The 15118-nt window shown below is 46.6% G+C and overlaps 1 protein-coding gene across 3 annotated transcripts in view; it reads left to right on the plus strand.

Annotated features, from left to right (window-relative positions):
* Nucleotides 1-15118, plus strand: part of shtn3 (shootin 3) — a 136215-nt gene that overhangs the window by 68644 nt on the left and 52453 nt on the right. For all 3 annotated transcript variants that reach the window (XM_078550673.1, XM_078550674.1, XM_078550675.1), the window contains one exon: nucleotides 14931-15025. In XM_078550673.1, the coding sequence (XP_078406799.1) occupies nucleotides 14931-15025 (95 nt within the window). The remainder of the gene's footprint in view (nucleotides 1-14930; nucleotides 15026-15118) is intronic.

Genomic DNA, 15118 nt, shown 5'->3' on the forward strand with positions numbered 1-15118 from the left:
CTCTAAAGGCGTCAAGGGGTATGAAGAGAGAACGGGAGTATGGCGTTGAGATAGAGGATCAGCCATGATCATATTGAATGGCAGAGCAGGCTCCTATGTTCGATGTTTTGATGTGCAACCTCACCCTCTGGCAAATTGGCACTGATACTACCCTTGTTCCCTGCCTTGGCTGCAGCCATTTATGCCCATTGACTCACCATATGCAGATCCTGCCTCTAAGCAATCCTCTAAAAAATGGGCAGTGTCAGTATCTGAACTGGTGGCTGAGAGTGTGAGAGTGAATGACAGTATTACTTCTTCATTATTATCTGGAATTTGGCATGGAGGCGGTGACCCCACCTTGTGGTTTAACAGTCAGGGGTGAACCCGCTTCCACTTGGCTGGGAAGCCCCAAAATGGTTTTACAATCATTGGCCCAAAATTGGTAGATTTTTGAGCTCCAAGGGAATCAAGGGATCTAGTGATAAGGCGATAAAGTGGAATTGATGGAGAAGATCAGCCATGAATGGTGGAGCAGGTGCAAGGAGCTGTATGGCCTACTCCTACTCCTATTCCTTAATAGTGAGAGTTTACTTTGTGTCTGGACCTGAGTTAGTAATTGTATTATGTAAGCGAGGCCCTGTGCACTGTTTTGTCACAGTTATGCTGTTACATCTATTATAAGACACTTAGTGACAGAAATCACATTATATATTAGTACTGTGCATGTTAATGTGTTTACATGAAGTTTATTCTCTGCGATATTAAGAGGAGGTTAGCACCTTAATTAAAATAGCAAAATAGCAGGTGGAGGAATTTCACAGGAGGGGATCACTATGCCCATCAGCAGTATCGCACAGTGATGTTACAGCATCATTCATTTCAACCTGACAAAAAACAGGGAAAAATCAGGAAACTATGTGGCAATAAATTTATGCTGCAGTAGATGTACCCTGGGTGCCCATTTTCCACCTCCATAAACTTAAGAACATCCTAAACTCAATTAAAAGCAAAATGCCTGTCCTTGAATTAGCACCTGACCTTAGGTCCGACTGCTGCCTGGTACACATAGCACCATCATCCACAAGCTAAATGGTTTTTTGCAAATAAACAAACAAGAGTGTGGAGTTGGCTGTTGGTTTACACCATTGAGTAAGCAGCAACTTCTTATGCTTAATTTTATAGCTTTGGGCCTCAGCAAGATTTGAACTCTGGTTAGTTAAAACTCAGATCAGTTGGGGCTGTAGTTCCTCTTAAGGTGGGTTCAATCTGTAATGTCTTGCATTTGGGGATGAAGGGCTGGATTTTCAATTTCAAGGCGGGTTGCAAGAGCTGGGAAATTTCCCAGCTTGGCATGCTTGCTTCCATGCAAAGAGCAAAGATAGGATTTTCATTGTGGGGGGCGGGGAGGGGGAGGAGGGTGCGGGTGCGAGCATGGGTGCAGGCTGCAATCAGGCTGGCCAACCCCAAAAAGTGTTCAAAGGCAGCCATAGAGACTGTTGGGGTGCAGAGGCGGGCTGTGGGAAAGGCCCGCTTCAGTGCTGTGGATTTCATCCCAGTTATAATAAAAACACTAAGGGCAGGATCTTCCAGTCCGTGAGCGGGGCAGGGCCCGCTTGCCGATGCGTAAAATAACGCGGGATGACGTCGGTAGAACTCCCGATGTCACCCCATGTCATTTCCATTTTCAGGTCGGTGGGGGTGCAGCTGAATCAGCTGTGCACCCGCCGACCTGTCAATGGCCGATTGCAATTTAAGTGACAGCAGCAACCAAGAACAATGAAGGAGAGTATGGCCAGTATCAAAACCCAAGAAACTGTGGACTACCCAGCATTGCATACAGCTAACTATAGCAAAGTGTCATTTAAAACACACAACAAAACAACCAACATGTACTAGCGTGAAACTGTCATTTCACTTTAAAATAGCCTACTGCAGCAGCAAATCAGGGGCCCACACCCCAATTTATTTGGTGGAGGTGCATCGTGTGAATGTTCCCTAGTCTAAAGTCCATGAGATTTGGTGCCGAATTCGTTTTAAACAATTGTTCTATTTATATTAAGTAAATCAATACTTTCTCCATCAGGTGAACAAGGACTCTGACTCCATTTTAAGCCCCACATGTACCAAAGAAAGACTTGCATTCATATAGTGCCTTTCACAATCACAGGACAACCAATGTACTTTTGAAATGCAGTCACTGTTGTAGAAAATGTGATAGCTAATTTCCACACAGCAAGTTCCCACAAACAGCAATGTGATAATGACTCGATAATCTGTTTTCAGGATGTTCATTGAGGGATAAATATTGGTTAGGAGGCTGAGGATAACTCCCTTGTTCTTTTTCAAAGTCATGCCATGGGATCTTTTACATCCACTTTCAAGGGTAGATGGGGCCTCAGTTCAATGCCTCATCTAACAGATGGCACTTCCAGCATTGCAACCCTCCCTCAGTATTGCACTGAAGTGTCAGCCTTGATTTTTGTGCTCAAATCCTGTAGTATGACTTGAACCCACAACCTTCTGACGCAGAGGCAAGAGTGCTACCAACTGAGCGCAGTTGATACATGCTACATACCATCATTGAGGCATCATGGAAATTACCCTAATGGGCTGAAATTTGCTCCAACTCTGTTGTCATTTCTTCTTTGTGTTGCGCCCTCAATATCTACCCCTTACTGAAAGGTTAGAGAAGTGGCTTTGCCCTAATGCGTTCTATCTGTCAATCCTTGTGACATCTATGTTACCTCTTCAGAGTAGCACAGGAAAGTACAGAGGTGGTGTTTGGTCTGTGTAGAGTGCGCAACACTTCCCTCTCTAGAATTCTCTCACTGCAAAGGGTTTGGTTAAGAATTTGAACCTGTTAGTCATGCAGTGTGCCATTTGAGGTACCTATTGCTTTGCTCCAGCACTTCCAGACATTTCTATTCTAATAAAGTGCTTTTCAGAGATCAACAAATAGTCAAAGTTAAATATGTGCATATTTTAAAATGATTAAATATAACCAAGCCAACTGAGACAAGAGCAGATGTAGTATTTATATCAAATTTGAGCACTAGTGGGATATATTTCTTATTTTGTAGAGCATGACCATAACAGCTATGAAATTGAACTGTGCTGCAGGGTTTGAATTCAGATTGTACAACGCCATGGAATTGCTTTACAGACGTGAATTAGACCATACTGCAAAAAGTCAAGACTTCAGTGCAGAAACAAGGGGTGCAATGGAAGGACATTCTCCTCCACCGTCCCAACTGTCATCAAATGGGATCGTGGTGGGGATTGAAGGAAAATTCAGATAAAGAGGCCTACCACTGCCTCACCACCCTGACCAAGCTTACCCTCACCAGCACCGACACCCCCCAACCACCTTTCCTCATCATCCCTGGCCTCTCCTTCCTCACTGCAGACCGCTGGGATTTTTCATCTTGGCACTGAAATGTAGCCACAATGGATTGTGCCTGCCCAAATTTCTTCTATAGCTGGTCCAAACAGCAAACACAGTCAAAAAAAAAACACAGGTTTACGGCAGAGATCGGGTTCACGTATCATCTCTGCTCACCCGAAATCAACAGGCACTGACCTCCAGCAGCTTAATTGCTTCAGTCTCAGGTGGCCAGTAAGCAACATATGATCATTCAAGGCAGGAAGCAGGTCACCTTGCATGCCCTTGAATATCTCAGCAACCACTTCACTGATAGATATGAATCATACAGTCACTGGGATTGGCATTTTAATTGACGCTGCAACAATGAGTGCTCAGTACCTGAATAATAACAGGCCATACACTGATCAGTCAAGCAGCTTGACTCATATACTTCAGTACTCCTGGTAATATTCCAAATCTAATGGAGGATGGTTACCACCTTGCCATTGTGTATTCCACAACAAGCCTTCAACAACAGGACTTTGCATTTATATAGCACTTTATCATACTAAAACATCCCAAAGTGATTCACAACAGCACAATCAGACCAAAATTGACACTGAGGCAATAAGGAGACACTGGGACAGGTGACGGAGATAGGTTTTAAACAGTGGGGAGAGATAGGGAGATAGAGAGGCAAAGAGGATTGGGGATGGAATTACAGAGTTTAGGGTCTGGATGGCGGAAGGCACAGCTGCCAATGGCAAGTCGATGGAAGCAGGGGAAGCACAAGACACCAGAGTTGGAGGAGCACAGAGTTCATAATGTGTTATATGGCTGGAGGAGGTTAGGGGAGAGGCCATGAAAAGATTTGAAGTCAAGGAGGATAATTTTAACGTGGAGGTGTCTGTGGACCAGGCGCCAATGAAGGTTAGCGGATACAGGGGTGACTTGTGATCGAACCTTGACGAGAGTAAAGACACAGGCAGCAAAGATTTGAATGAACTCATGCTTATGGAGGGTGGATAATTTATCCCAGACATCAGACACTGGGATAAAAGCAAAATACTGTGGATGCTGGAAATCTGAAACAAAAACAGAAAATGCTGGAAAAACTCAGCAGGTCTAACAGCACCTGTGGAGAAAAAAACAGAGTTAACGTTTCGATTTCTTATGATTCTTCTTCAGAGCTGAAGAAGAGTCATAAGGGCTTGAAACGTTAACTCTGTTTTTCTTTCTCTCCACAGAAGCTGTTAGACCTGCTGAGTTTTTCCAGCATTTTCTGTTTTTTTTTTCAGACACTGGCCCATTGGAAGACTCCTGTACAGGGGTAATAAAAGCATCCATTAGAATTTGTGGCAATTGATGGGATCTGTCGAATGCACACTGTTTGAGATTACTGCATACTGCAGAGGCCCAGCAGCTAATAACAGTATTCATGTGAAACCTTGTGAATGTGGAAGACACTCTCATTGGATTGAGCAATGCCAGGACATTTATGCTCCATTGCCATGACACCTAGACTTTCTACGTGAATCAAGACACATCAAAGAAGTTTTTTTTTCAAAATCTTAAGTTTTCTCTTAATTCCGTTTTTTAATGATAATTTTAAATAAAATAATGGCACACAGAGGCACTATGTAGATTGCCTTAAGCCAACCCTCTCCCTCACGTCATATCTGGAAGTGTAGAAAACAGTACAGCTGAGTATTCTCATTGTACTGTACCTTCTTGTCTTGATCATTCAGGGTTGAAGTGATGACATGCAATGCAGAACAAGATACATATGCATTACACCGAATCGCTCAACCAAGTGATACAAGCAGCCAATGATAAACGAACAGCAGGCAGACTTTATTAATATTCCCTTGAAAAGAACAGAAACTGCTTTATTAGTATGCAAGCTGAAGATGTGCTGTCATTTGTAACATAGCTCTACTCTACCATGCTTTCTTTGTTATTTGCAACAGAATTGAGGGATGATAGCCTCATGGGATGAAATAATTTTCTATTCTGCATCGTGGATCCTCATGAACCTCTGCTGTGTAAAGAATAGCACAGAAAGCTCCACCCTCAGGCATCAAATGCTTTGTTTCAACTTGTGCTTTCCTTTATTTTCTGCAGCATGATTTCCAATGGCCAAAATACTTATTCCTCTGACTGGCTGACAACTTACATTTAAAATAACTCGTGAATGTGCAAACACATTCCCCTCGCTAAAACTCTGCCTGTTGTCAGGCTATTGTTTTAACTGAATTGCTTCTGCTCTCTTGAAGAGGTGTGAGAGACACCAGATCCATTTGGCCTGTTATGCTGAACTGCTTCATTAGGAAGCAAAATTTGATTAACTTCTGGATGTTGTGGAGAAGATTTATCAGCACATGAGTAGGCACAGTGCTTTCCTGTCAAGGTCTCCCCTATATTGTTTTCCATTGGGCACAGTGGAACAAACATCCAGACTCTGCCTTAATTTATCAAAGGACAGGACAATGCAAACAAGATGTAGAGCAAGGCTCCTTTTACTCAAATTCACCAATGGCTTCACCCCCTCCCAATGCAACTTCAGAGGATTTCCCTCTGCCACACTGTAGTAATTATGGTTTTTATTTAATGTGCAATATACCTTTAAGAATAATGCTTGTCAAGGAAGATCACATGATCTTTATTACCCAATAGGAGAGTAGCGTGGGCTACTTCAGTGGCTAGTTGTGTAGAGATAAAGTTTGAGTTGAAAGCACACATGTAGTTGCTGCTGAGTTCTTTGTAAATAAACTTTAAGTTCCCACCCAATAAGTGTCTGCTGATCAAGTCTATCAATAGTACTAACTCGGCCACCACTCACACACCAATATGATATTACTGCTTTACCCAACATTCATTCTTGTGGCTTATCTGAGTGAGAATGCCAAGATTTCCTAAACCATAGGCGGATCAATCAATATGAATTTCATTCAGATTACTCCAGGATTATCTTGCATGGGAAGAAGTCTTTCCAGAGAGCAGAGAGATGTGAGATTTGTGCCACATTTTTAAAATTCTTTTACAGGAATGCGGATGTCGCTGGTTAAGCTAGCATTTATTGCCCATCCTTATTGCCCTTGAGAAGATGCTGGTGTGCTGCCTTCTTGAATTGCTGTACACCCACAGTGCTGTCAGGGAGGGAGCCCCAGTGTTTTAGCCCAGTGACAGAGGAGGAATGACGATATAGGGCAGAATTTTTCTCTCATTGGGAGGGCGGGCCCGAGAGCGGCTGCAAAACTGACCACTGCCTGCAAACGGACCCCGATTAGGATTTCACTCTAGCGGGCCAGCGATGACCTGCCCAGCGTGAAACACATGTCTGCACTGGCAGGAAAGGCCGAGCGGGGACGGGGGCCTGTCTGCCACCGGGTCCAATGGCGACCTGGCAGCCGGTTTAATAACAGTCCAGGCAGCCCCAGAAAGGCTGCCAGGGAGGGACGTCTGTCTGCTGTCATAAGGATGAACTCGAGTGCGGCTGCAGCCACCAGGCGGGAGGGCAGGTCTGGTGGGCATTTGGCCCCCCACTTTTCTGATGAGTACCTCGCTGTCCTCCTGGAGGAGGTGGCAGCCAGGAGGGATACCGTTGTCTCCAGAGATGGGAGGAGGAGGCCACCGCACCTCACAAAAAGGGCATAGGAAGAGGTGGCAGCCCTGGTAAGCAGCCATGACATGGTGCAGCACCCCTGGGTGCAGTGCCGGAAGCAGTTCAATGGCCTGCTGCGCTCAGGAAGGGTGAGTACCATGTTGGCATGGTTCAGTGTGTTAAGGTGTGGTCATCCCTCTATGGACCTCAGGGATGCTAGAGTCTGAATTCCAACAGTCAATGACGCTGGAGCTGGCCAAGGGGGTGAGTCCTGGCGGCTTGAGCTGAGCACCTTGTGGCTCAAGGGTCACGACTCAGATGTGCCCTGTGAGGTGTTCCTCAGCTGGGGATGGCCAGGCTGCAATGGTGCTGCAGGTAGAGAGTGAACTAATCGATGCTCCTCTGTCCTTTCAGGAGAAGACGAGCCATAACGAAGCTGAGAGGGCACATACAGGCAGAGGCCCGTCCAACCTGCTGCTGCTCTCCCGGCTCGAATAAGATGTCCTGGAGCTCGAGAGCCACCGCGCTCCCCATGCAACTAGGTGTGGAGAGGCAGGGGTGCCAGATGAAGGGAAGAGTGCACTGCACAGAGGTGAGAGTTTCGGACTGTGAAACCACTCTAGTGTAGTCCCTTTATTGATGTGATCTTCAAACCTGGAGTCCCCATTGATCATTGAAAGTCGATGGCACCATGATGCAGATATGCATTGTCTCACCAGGGTGCCTGGCATGCGCAGTGACAGTGTGATGCCTTTAACTAATATCCTTCTTCTCCCTTTTAGGCTCACTAGCAGGCGTCCGATCTGCAGATCCCAAAGGGCCACCCCGGACACTGGAGGACCACCGGGTGTCATTTTCACCTGTGTCACACCCGCTTTCTGAAGCAGGCACCAGTGTAGATAACAGCAACTCAGTGGGCATTAGAGCGGCAGCTAGTATATCGGTGCACGTTGGTGAGGGCACTTCACGGTCACTTGAGGTGCAGGTGGAGGCAGAGTGTGCCCAGGGCACCGGCAGTCGGAGGACTGCTGGGGAGCAGGACAATGCTCAGTTGAAGGCTGATGATGAGCCTCTGGGGTTGTCCATTTGGCGGCAGATGCTGGATGCGGCGAGATGTGCGGGAGGATCTGGCGGAGGTCCGTAAGGGTCTATATGCCATGGCCTCCGTGATGGACGAGTCTATGTGGAGCGTGAGCACTGTGTTGACCGTCATGGCCGAGCGCACTGCCTCCTCCATTGAGACAGTGGCGACTCTCATGGAGAGACAGCTCAGGGACAGAATGAGGGGTTCCTGGGTTTGTTCTCAGACCTGCAAGCCCTCACACAAAGGCACTGACCTCAGGTGGTCAGTGTGGGAGATGGATGAGGCACCTAGCATCCCAGCAGGAGCCCAGCAGGGGCAGGGGGGTCCAAAGCAACCTCATGTTGGCACATAAGCTGTCTGTCATCTCTGCAGGCCCCTCTCAGGGTGCTCTGGATGATGGCAACAGCTCCTCTGCACCTCCACCAGTGACCATCGCATCTGATGAGGCTGCGATGATTGGGGAGATGCCAGCCACGGCGCTGGCCGCTCCCTCCCAGGTGGGGCCAGCACAGGCTCCACTGGCCAGAGGACAACTGCCAAGATCATTGAGGCCTACAAGACAGCAGAGTCAGCAGGCTGTCTCCAATGCCGGTGCCAGCGAGGGGGCAGCACCTAGACATAGCACTCATAAACGTAAGTTTAAGGCACCATGAGCACAAGAGGGACAGTTCACGAGTGATTTTATGTTCATTTATGTTTACTTTACTATACTGGTCTAGGAATGAAGACCAGAGAAGTTTATGTAAATAGTTTGAAATTGTCCAAATGAGATAAATTTTGTTTTTGTTGTCATGGCCTGAGTATGCTTCACCTTTTTATTTAATTGGTGCAGGGTAAGCCAGTATGTACTGCTGGACATAAGTGGCTCTAAAATTTATTGCACAGACGCTGAGCATTCTTTTTGTGAAAATGAAAGGGTGCTTTCAGACATCTGGGCTGGAGGTGGCAGCCCTGGCACACATTTGAAGCTGATCTTTGGTAGCCTAGGAACGTTGGATCAAGGTTTCCCTGCCCTTTTGGAGGTTACTAAGGTCTGGCTCCGCGACCTCAGTGTTCTCCTCACCGTGCTCATCTTCGGATTCACTACTGGATTCATCCTCTGTGGTCTGTGCAACTGTGTCAAGATCCTCTTCCTCCAGTGGGTCCCCCCTTGCAAATGCCAGATTGTGGAGAGCACAAATGCAAACACGATCAGTGATACCCACTCTGGGGGGTATTGTAGTGTTCCCCCTGAACACTCCAGTCATTGGAAGCACGACTTGTGAAGACCTATGGTCCTCTCTACCACTGCCCTTGTGAAGGCATGACTCATATTGTAACACTTCTCTGCCTCTGTTCTTGGGTGGTGGAGAGGCGGCATGCCTCAATGGATAGCCCTTGTCACCCAGCAGCCATCCATCCAGTCGGGCTGTAGCACTGAAGAGCCTCGGCACCTGGGAGTGTCTCAGGATGTATGCATCATGGCAGCTGTCAGGGTACCGTGCATAGACTTGCAGAATATGCAACCTGTGGCCACACACTATCTGCACAGTCATGAGGTGGAATCCCTTCCTGTTGACGAAGGCACCCAGCTGACCCACTTGCATCTTGATGGCCACATGTGTGCAGTCGATCACACCCTGGACGCAGGGAACCCAGCAATTGCTGCGAAGCCTCTGGCTCACTCAGCCTGGCTGGCCTCATCTGTACAGTAAAGAATAAAGATCAGTACCCGCCTGAATGAAGCTTCTGTCACTAGCTTGACGCAGCTATGGGCAGCTGATTGGGAGACTCCACAAAAACCCCTCACTGAGCCCTGGAATGAGCTGGAGGCATAGAAGTTGAGGGCCGCTGTGACCTGCAGAGCCACTGGCATGGGGTGTCCACCCACACAGTCAGAGCTGATCTCAGGCCCGATCACCTGGCAAATGGAGGTCACTACCTCCCTTGAGAGACGGAGCCTCCTTAGGCATTGCAACTCGGACATATTGAGGTAGCTGCATCGCCACCTGTAAACCCTGGCAGCAGGATAGTGGTGTCTTCGGTGGCCCCTTCTGCCTTGGACTACCTGCTGACCCTGTGCCCCTTGTGCCTGTGCCTGTCCTCCCACAGGCCGCTCCCCTGGAAGTTGCATTGGGACGCTGGGCCTCCTCTCCCTTCTGCTCCTCTGTTCCTCCTCAGAGGAGGTGCCTCCAGTGGAGACCACAATCCCCACGGTAAGGGAAGGCTGTCTGATACCTGGAAGGCTCCACACAGTCTGAATCCTCAGGGAGCCTGGCAGACAGCAATGAGTCCTGAAATGAAGCTTGGAAATGCTAAGAATGAAGCCTTGAACAGAGAAGAAGCTGCTAAATACCAATAAGCAACCAGCTGCAAACTATCTCCAAAACTGCTCACTGCTCACACTGGCAATGCTGCTGACCCTTTCTATCCCGCCCTTGGATGAGGTTTGTGAAAAGGCTAGCTGGCCGCCTGCCCGTTTTGCCCTTGGGACGAGCAGAAAATCGCACGGGAAGGAAAAATCACAGTCAATTGGACTGTTAAGGGCCTTACGTGGCCGCTTAATTAATGGCGGGCAACGCTCCGGCATCCGCGCGTGCGCCCGATGAGCGAAATATCGCACGAGTTCATGATGACATTGGGATTCCCACCCTACATCATCGCACGTTATTTTACTCCCATTCGGGTCGGGCGCATGCCTGCCAGCGGGACCAAAGATTCTGCCCATAGTTTCAAGTCAGGATGGTGAGTGGCTTGGAGGGGAACATTCAGATGGTGGTGTTCCCATGCGTCTACTGCCCCTATCCTTCTAGGTAGTAGAGGTCATGGGTTTGGAAGGTGCTGTCAAAGGATGCCGATCAAGTGAGCTGCTTTGTCCTGGATGGCGCTGAGATTCATCAGTGTTGTTGGAGCCAAACTCATCCAGGCAAGTGGAGAGTATTCCATCACACTCCTGTGCCTTGTAGATGATGGACAGGCTTTGGTGAGACAGGGGGTCTCAGGAGGTAAGTTAGTTACTGCAGAGTTCCCAGCTTCTGACCTGCTCTTGTAGCCACAGTGTTTATATTGCTGGTCCAGTTTAATTTCTGGTCAATTGTGCCGTGGTGCTCCATTTTTCTATTCAAAGCTCTAACATTCTGAACCCCAATTTTAGACTGTCAGCTGTAAAATAAATGCAAGGTAAAAAAATATTTAAATGTAAAAATGTCTCCACCTAAGCTTTGCTCTGTATAAAATGATGTAGCAGAGTGTAAATTGGAAAAGAGGGCTGGAGAGCAAATTAAAACCTGAGTCTATAATTTTAGATTTAATCCGCCATCTGTTTTTTCTCCCTAGTATAATTTTCTATCAATTGCATTCTCCTCATATCTATTTGGCTGCATCCCAAAAGTGAAAGTAGCAATTTTAGTGCATTGACTTTTCTCCTCTGATAGCGGGAAGGAGCAGCCAGGGTCTCCACTCCTGATTGCTATACAGTGAGCCTCTGCTGGAAGGTGATGCAGGTTGTATGACAGGTAGGCAGTCATCATTAACCAACAGCAGGCCAGCACATGCTATTTTGTGAACTATTCATTGGATCATTTTAATGCAGGTGATTTACTGGGATAGGAGAGAGAAAGAGAGTTTTTGTTTCACTTATTGTAGTGAATTGCCAATAAGTTATTAATTAAATCACAAATGTTGGCATTTGTAAGCTGGTACATGAAGTCTGAAATTATGGAGACCTATCAATAGGCATCAAAGTGGGCCAGTACGGATGCTACTCCAGTTCCTGCTTCATTGGATAATATGGCACTGGTTCTTCATTTTATCACTCCTTCACCTTCCCAATCCTTCTCCTTATCTTCCCATCACTCCCTCACATTCCCATCACTTCCTCACCTTCCCATCACTCCCTCACCTTCCCAATCCCCCTCTTCACCTTCCATCACACCCTCATCTTCCCAATCCTTCTCCTTACCTTCCCATCACTCCCTCACATTCCCATCACTCCCTCACCTTTCCATCACTCATTCACCTTCCCATCACTCCCTCACCTTCCCAATCCCCCTCTTCATCTTCCATCACACCCTCACCTTCCCAATCCCTCTCCTCACCTTCCCATCACTCCCTCACTTTCCCACCACTCTCTCACCTTCCCAGTCCCCAACCTCACTTTCCCATCACTCCCTCACCCTCCCAATCCCCCTCCTCACTGTCTCATCACTCCCTCACCTTTCCATCACTTCCTCACCTTCCCATCACCCCTTACATTCCCAACCCTCCTCTTCACCTCACATCACTCCCTCATCTTCCCAATCCCCTTCCTCACCTTTCTATCACTCCCTCACCTTACCATCACTCCCTCACCTTTCCATCACTCCCTCACCTTGCCATCACTCCCTCACCTTCCCAATCCCCTTCCTCACCTTCCCAATCCCACTCCTCACCTTTCCATCACTCCCTCACCTTCCCAATCCACCTCCTCGCCTTCCCATCACTCCCTCACCTTTCCATCAGTCCTTCACCTTCCCAATCCTCCTCCTCACCTTCCCATCACTCCCTCACCTTCCCAATCCTCCTTCTCACATTTTCATCACTCCCTCACCTTCCCAACCCTCCTCACCTTTCCATCACTCCCTCACCTTCCCAACCCTCCTCCTCAGCTTTCCATTACTCCTCTAATATTCCATTTGGTTTTAGTTTCCAGTTATCCCTCACCCCTCCCTGGAGAGAAAGTCTGACTGTCTGGGCACTTTCTCCCAAGTCTGGTTTCCGACTCCGCCTTGGGAGTGAAAATTTTTCTCATGGTGTTTTTGGCAAACTGCAAACCCAGGTAACAGATCTCAAGAGTGGCTGGTAAATTGAAGCAGAAAGAAAGAGCTCAGAACTGTTGACTCCTGAGGTGAATCTATCTGTAACCATAATTCACTCTCCTTACTACTGGTGTGAATGAATCTGAGTGAGACTCACACTTCACAGAAAATCAAAATCAACTGGATTATCAAGGAGTTAGTAGGAATATTAGTGAAGGAGCAATGGGAAGGTGAGGAGGAGGGTTTGGAAGGTGAGGGAGTGATGGGAAGGTGAGGAAGTAATGGAAAGGTGAGGAGGAGGATTGGGAAGGTGAGGAAGGGGATTGGAAAGGTGATCTATGCCAACTCACCCAGTATCCACCATGCGCAGATCTCAGCAGCCATGCTGAGATCAAAATAAAAGTTCTAAGTGTCTATTGGTGACTTCACTATTAAAAAAAACACTTTCATCGATACAATTAACTACCTGCAACTACTTAATCCTTTATGAAAACAAACATTTTGTTCACATAATCCCTTATAAAAACAAACAAGTGTATTCATAGCCCCACATCAAATACTTTATAACCACTTGGAGCTGTCGATTAAACTATGAACTTACAGAAACTCCATCACCACCACCACTGTGATAATGATAGGTAGTAGAATCAGTCATGCAGCACTAATCCATTAATGATAACCCTCAAGCTTATCTCAAAAGAGTTAATGAAATTACAAGCAGTCACAGTAGGCTTTTTTTAAACTAAAGGGCTTGAGGACTTAAATGCCTTGACAGCTTGACATTTCCAATGAGTTTATCCACTTTTTACACATGTTCATGTCTAATTTTAATAATCCCAAAGGGCACCTTACCTCTTCCAAAGGGGTGCCTGGACCTAGACAAAAGTGTCCCTTACCTCTCCAAATGACTCTGGCAGCTTTAGACCTTTTGTTCAAATGTCTAAAGCCTATGAGTCACGTTTTTCACATCTCACCAAAGAAAATCGCATCTGTTTGAAGGCAGCTGCACTTTTAGATGTGCAGCTGCCTCCGTGAACCGCAAATGTGCAAATTACAATCGGCCCCTCGTTCCCCACCCTTCCCCTGCCCCCCCCATCAAAAATGATAGGTGCCAGGTTTGGGAGTGGGACTTCTGGAATTGGGGCCCCAAAGCCATTTTGGCTAAATCGGAGACCCCTTCTGTACCCGCAAAAATCCAAGCCTAAATATTTGATGTGACAAGTCTGAACTCAAATCTCTTAAAGGGGAGCGGTTATTCTTGAAAGGCTGCCTAGAAAGGCTTTTCAAATGCTTTATGCAATGAAGTAATTTGTAAGATAATGATACAATTGTCAGACGCCACCAAAATCTTTTTGCCCAGACATTGAACCTGGGTTATTCCCATCCATAAAGTATGATAACCTTCCCCTTTCTACAAAAGTTACCTGGGTTCAAATTCAATATCCTTCACAATAATAACATTCTGAAAAACTATAGCAAACAAAAGATCATTTTAAAGTCTGGCATCAGGGGAAACCAGCTAAGAATGTTCCAGCAGTTGTTGGTGCTCATCCTCTGGGCTTTTCATCATTATATTGATTTCTGTTCACTTCCCCCACACCCTTTCCCTCTCCCTCATCTGTTTTCACACTCCTGTCATTTGCTGTCTCCTGCCCATACCTATTTTCCTTAGATTTTTCCAATTTTCATGACTCTGAGTCTCTTTCCCAGCTGTTTTCATATTGTGACTTGCACTCTTCCTTTCGTTTTCTCATTCCCTCTTTCCTGTCTTCCTCTGATTTCTATCTCTCCCTGTTTAACTTACTAACCAAATGGGAAAATAAATTAGTTACGGGAATAAAATATTCTCAAGTCAGCCTCAATAATAGTTTGTATTTTTGCACCATGTGGGAGTAGTTTTCCAGGGCACTTACTATTGTATGGAGAATAGAATGTGATGAGGTCATGCAGTTTCAATGAGCACATCAGTGTATTTCAGAGGTAAGTAACATTAGAGCTGTTGCCAGTCATTGTTACTGATGGACAGGGAACAGCATAAGATAAACTCCATTCAGGATTTCACTGTAAGAAGAGCTAGAGTGCATGGACGATTTTGATGAATTGACCTCTCTGTTCTTCCAGTTTCACAGATGGTTATAGAAGAAGTAAATGCTCTGCACACACAGCTAGAGATTGAGAAATCTTGTCGGGAGAATGCGGAAGTCTTAGCCACAAAGGTAACAATGCCTCTCATAATGTTCAGTGGTTCTGTGGGGGTCAGATGACCTGGTAGCACAGTGCAGACAATATTCACTTCGCTCCAACATGAT

Source organism: Cetorhinus maximus, chromosome 10 (genome assembly GCF_964194155.1).
Source record: "Cetorhinus maximus chromosome 10, sCetMax3.hap1.1, whole genome shotgun sequence".
NCBI classification, from domain to species: Eukaryota; Metazoa; Chordata; class Chondrichthyes; order Lamniformes; family Cetorhinidae; genus Cetorhinus; species Cetorhinus maximus.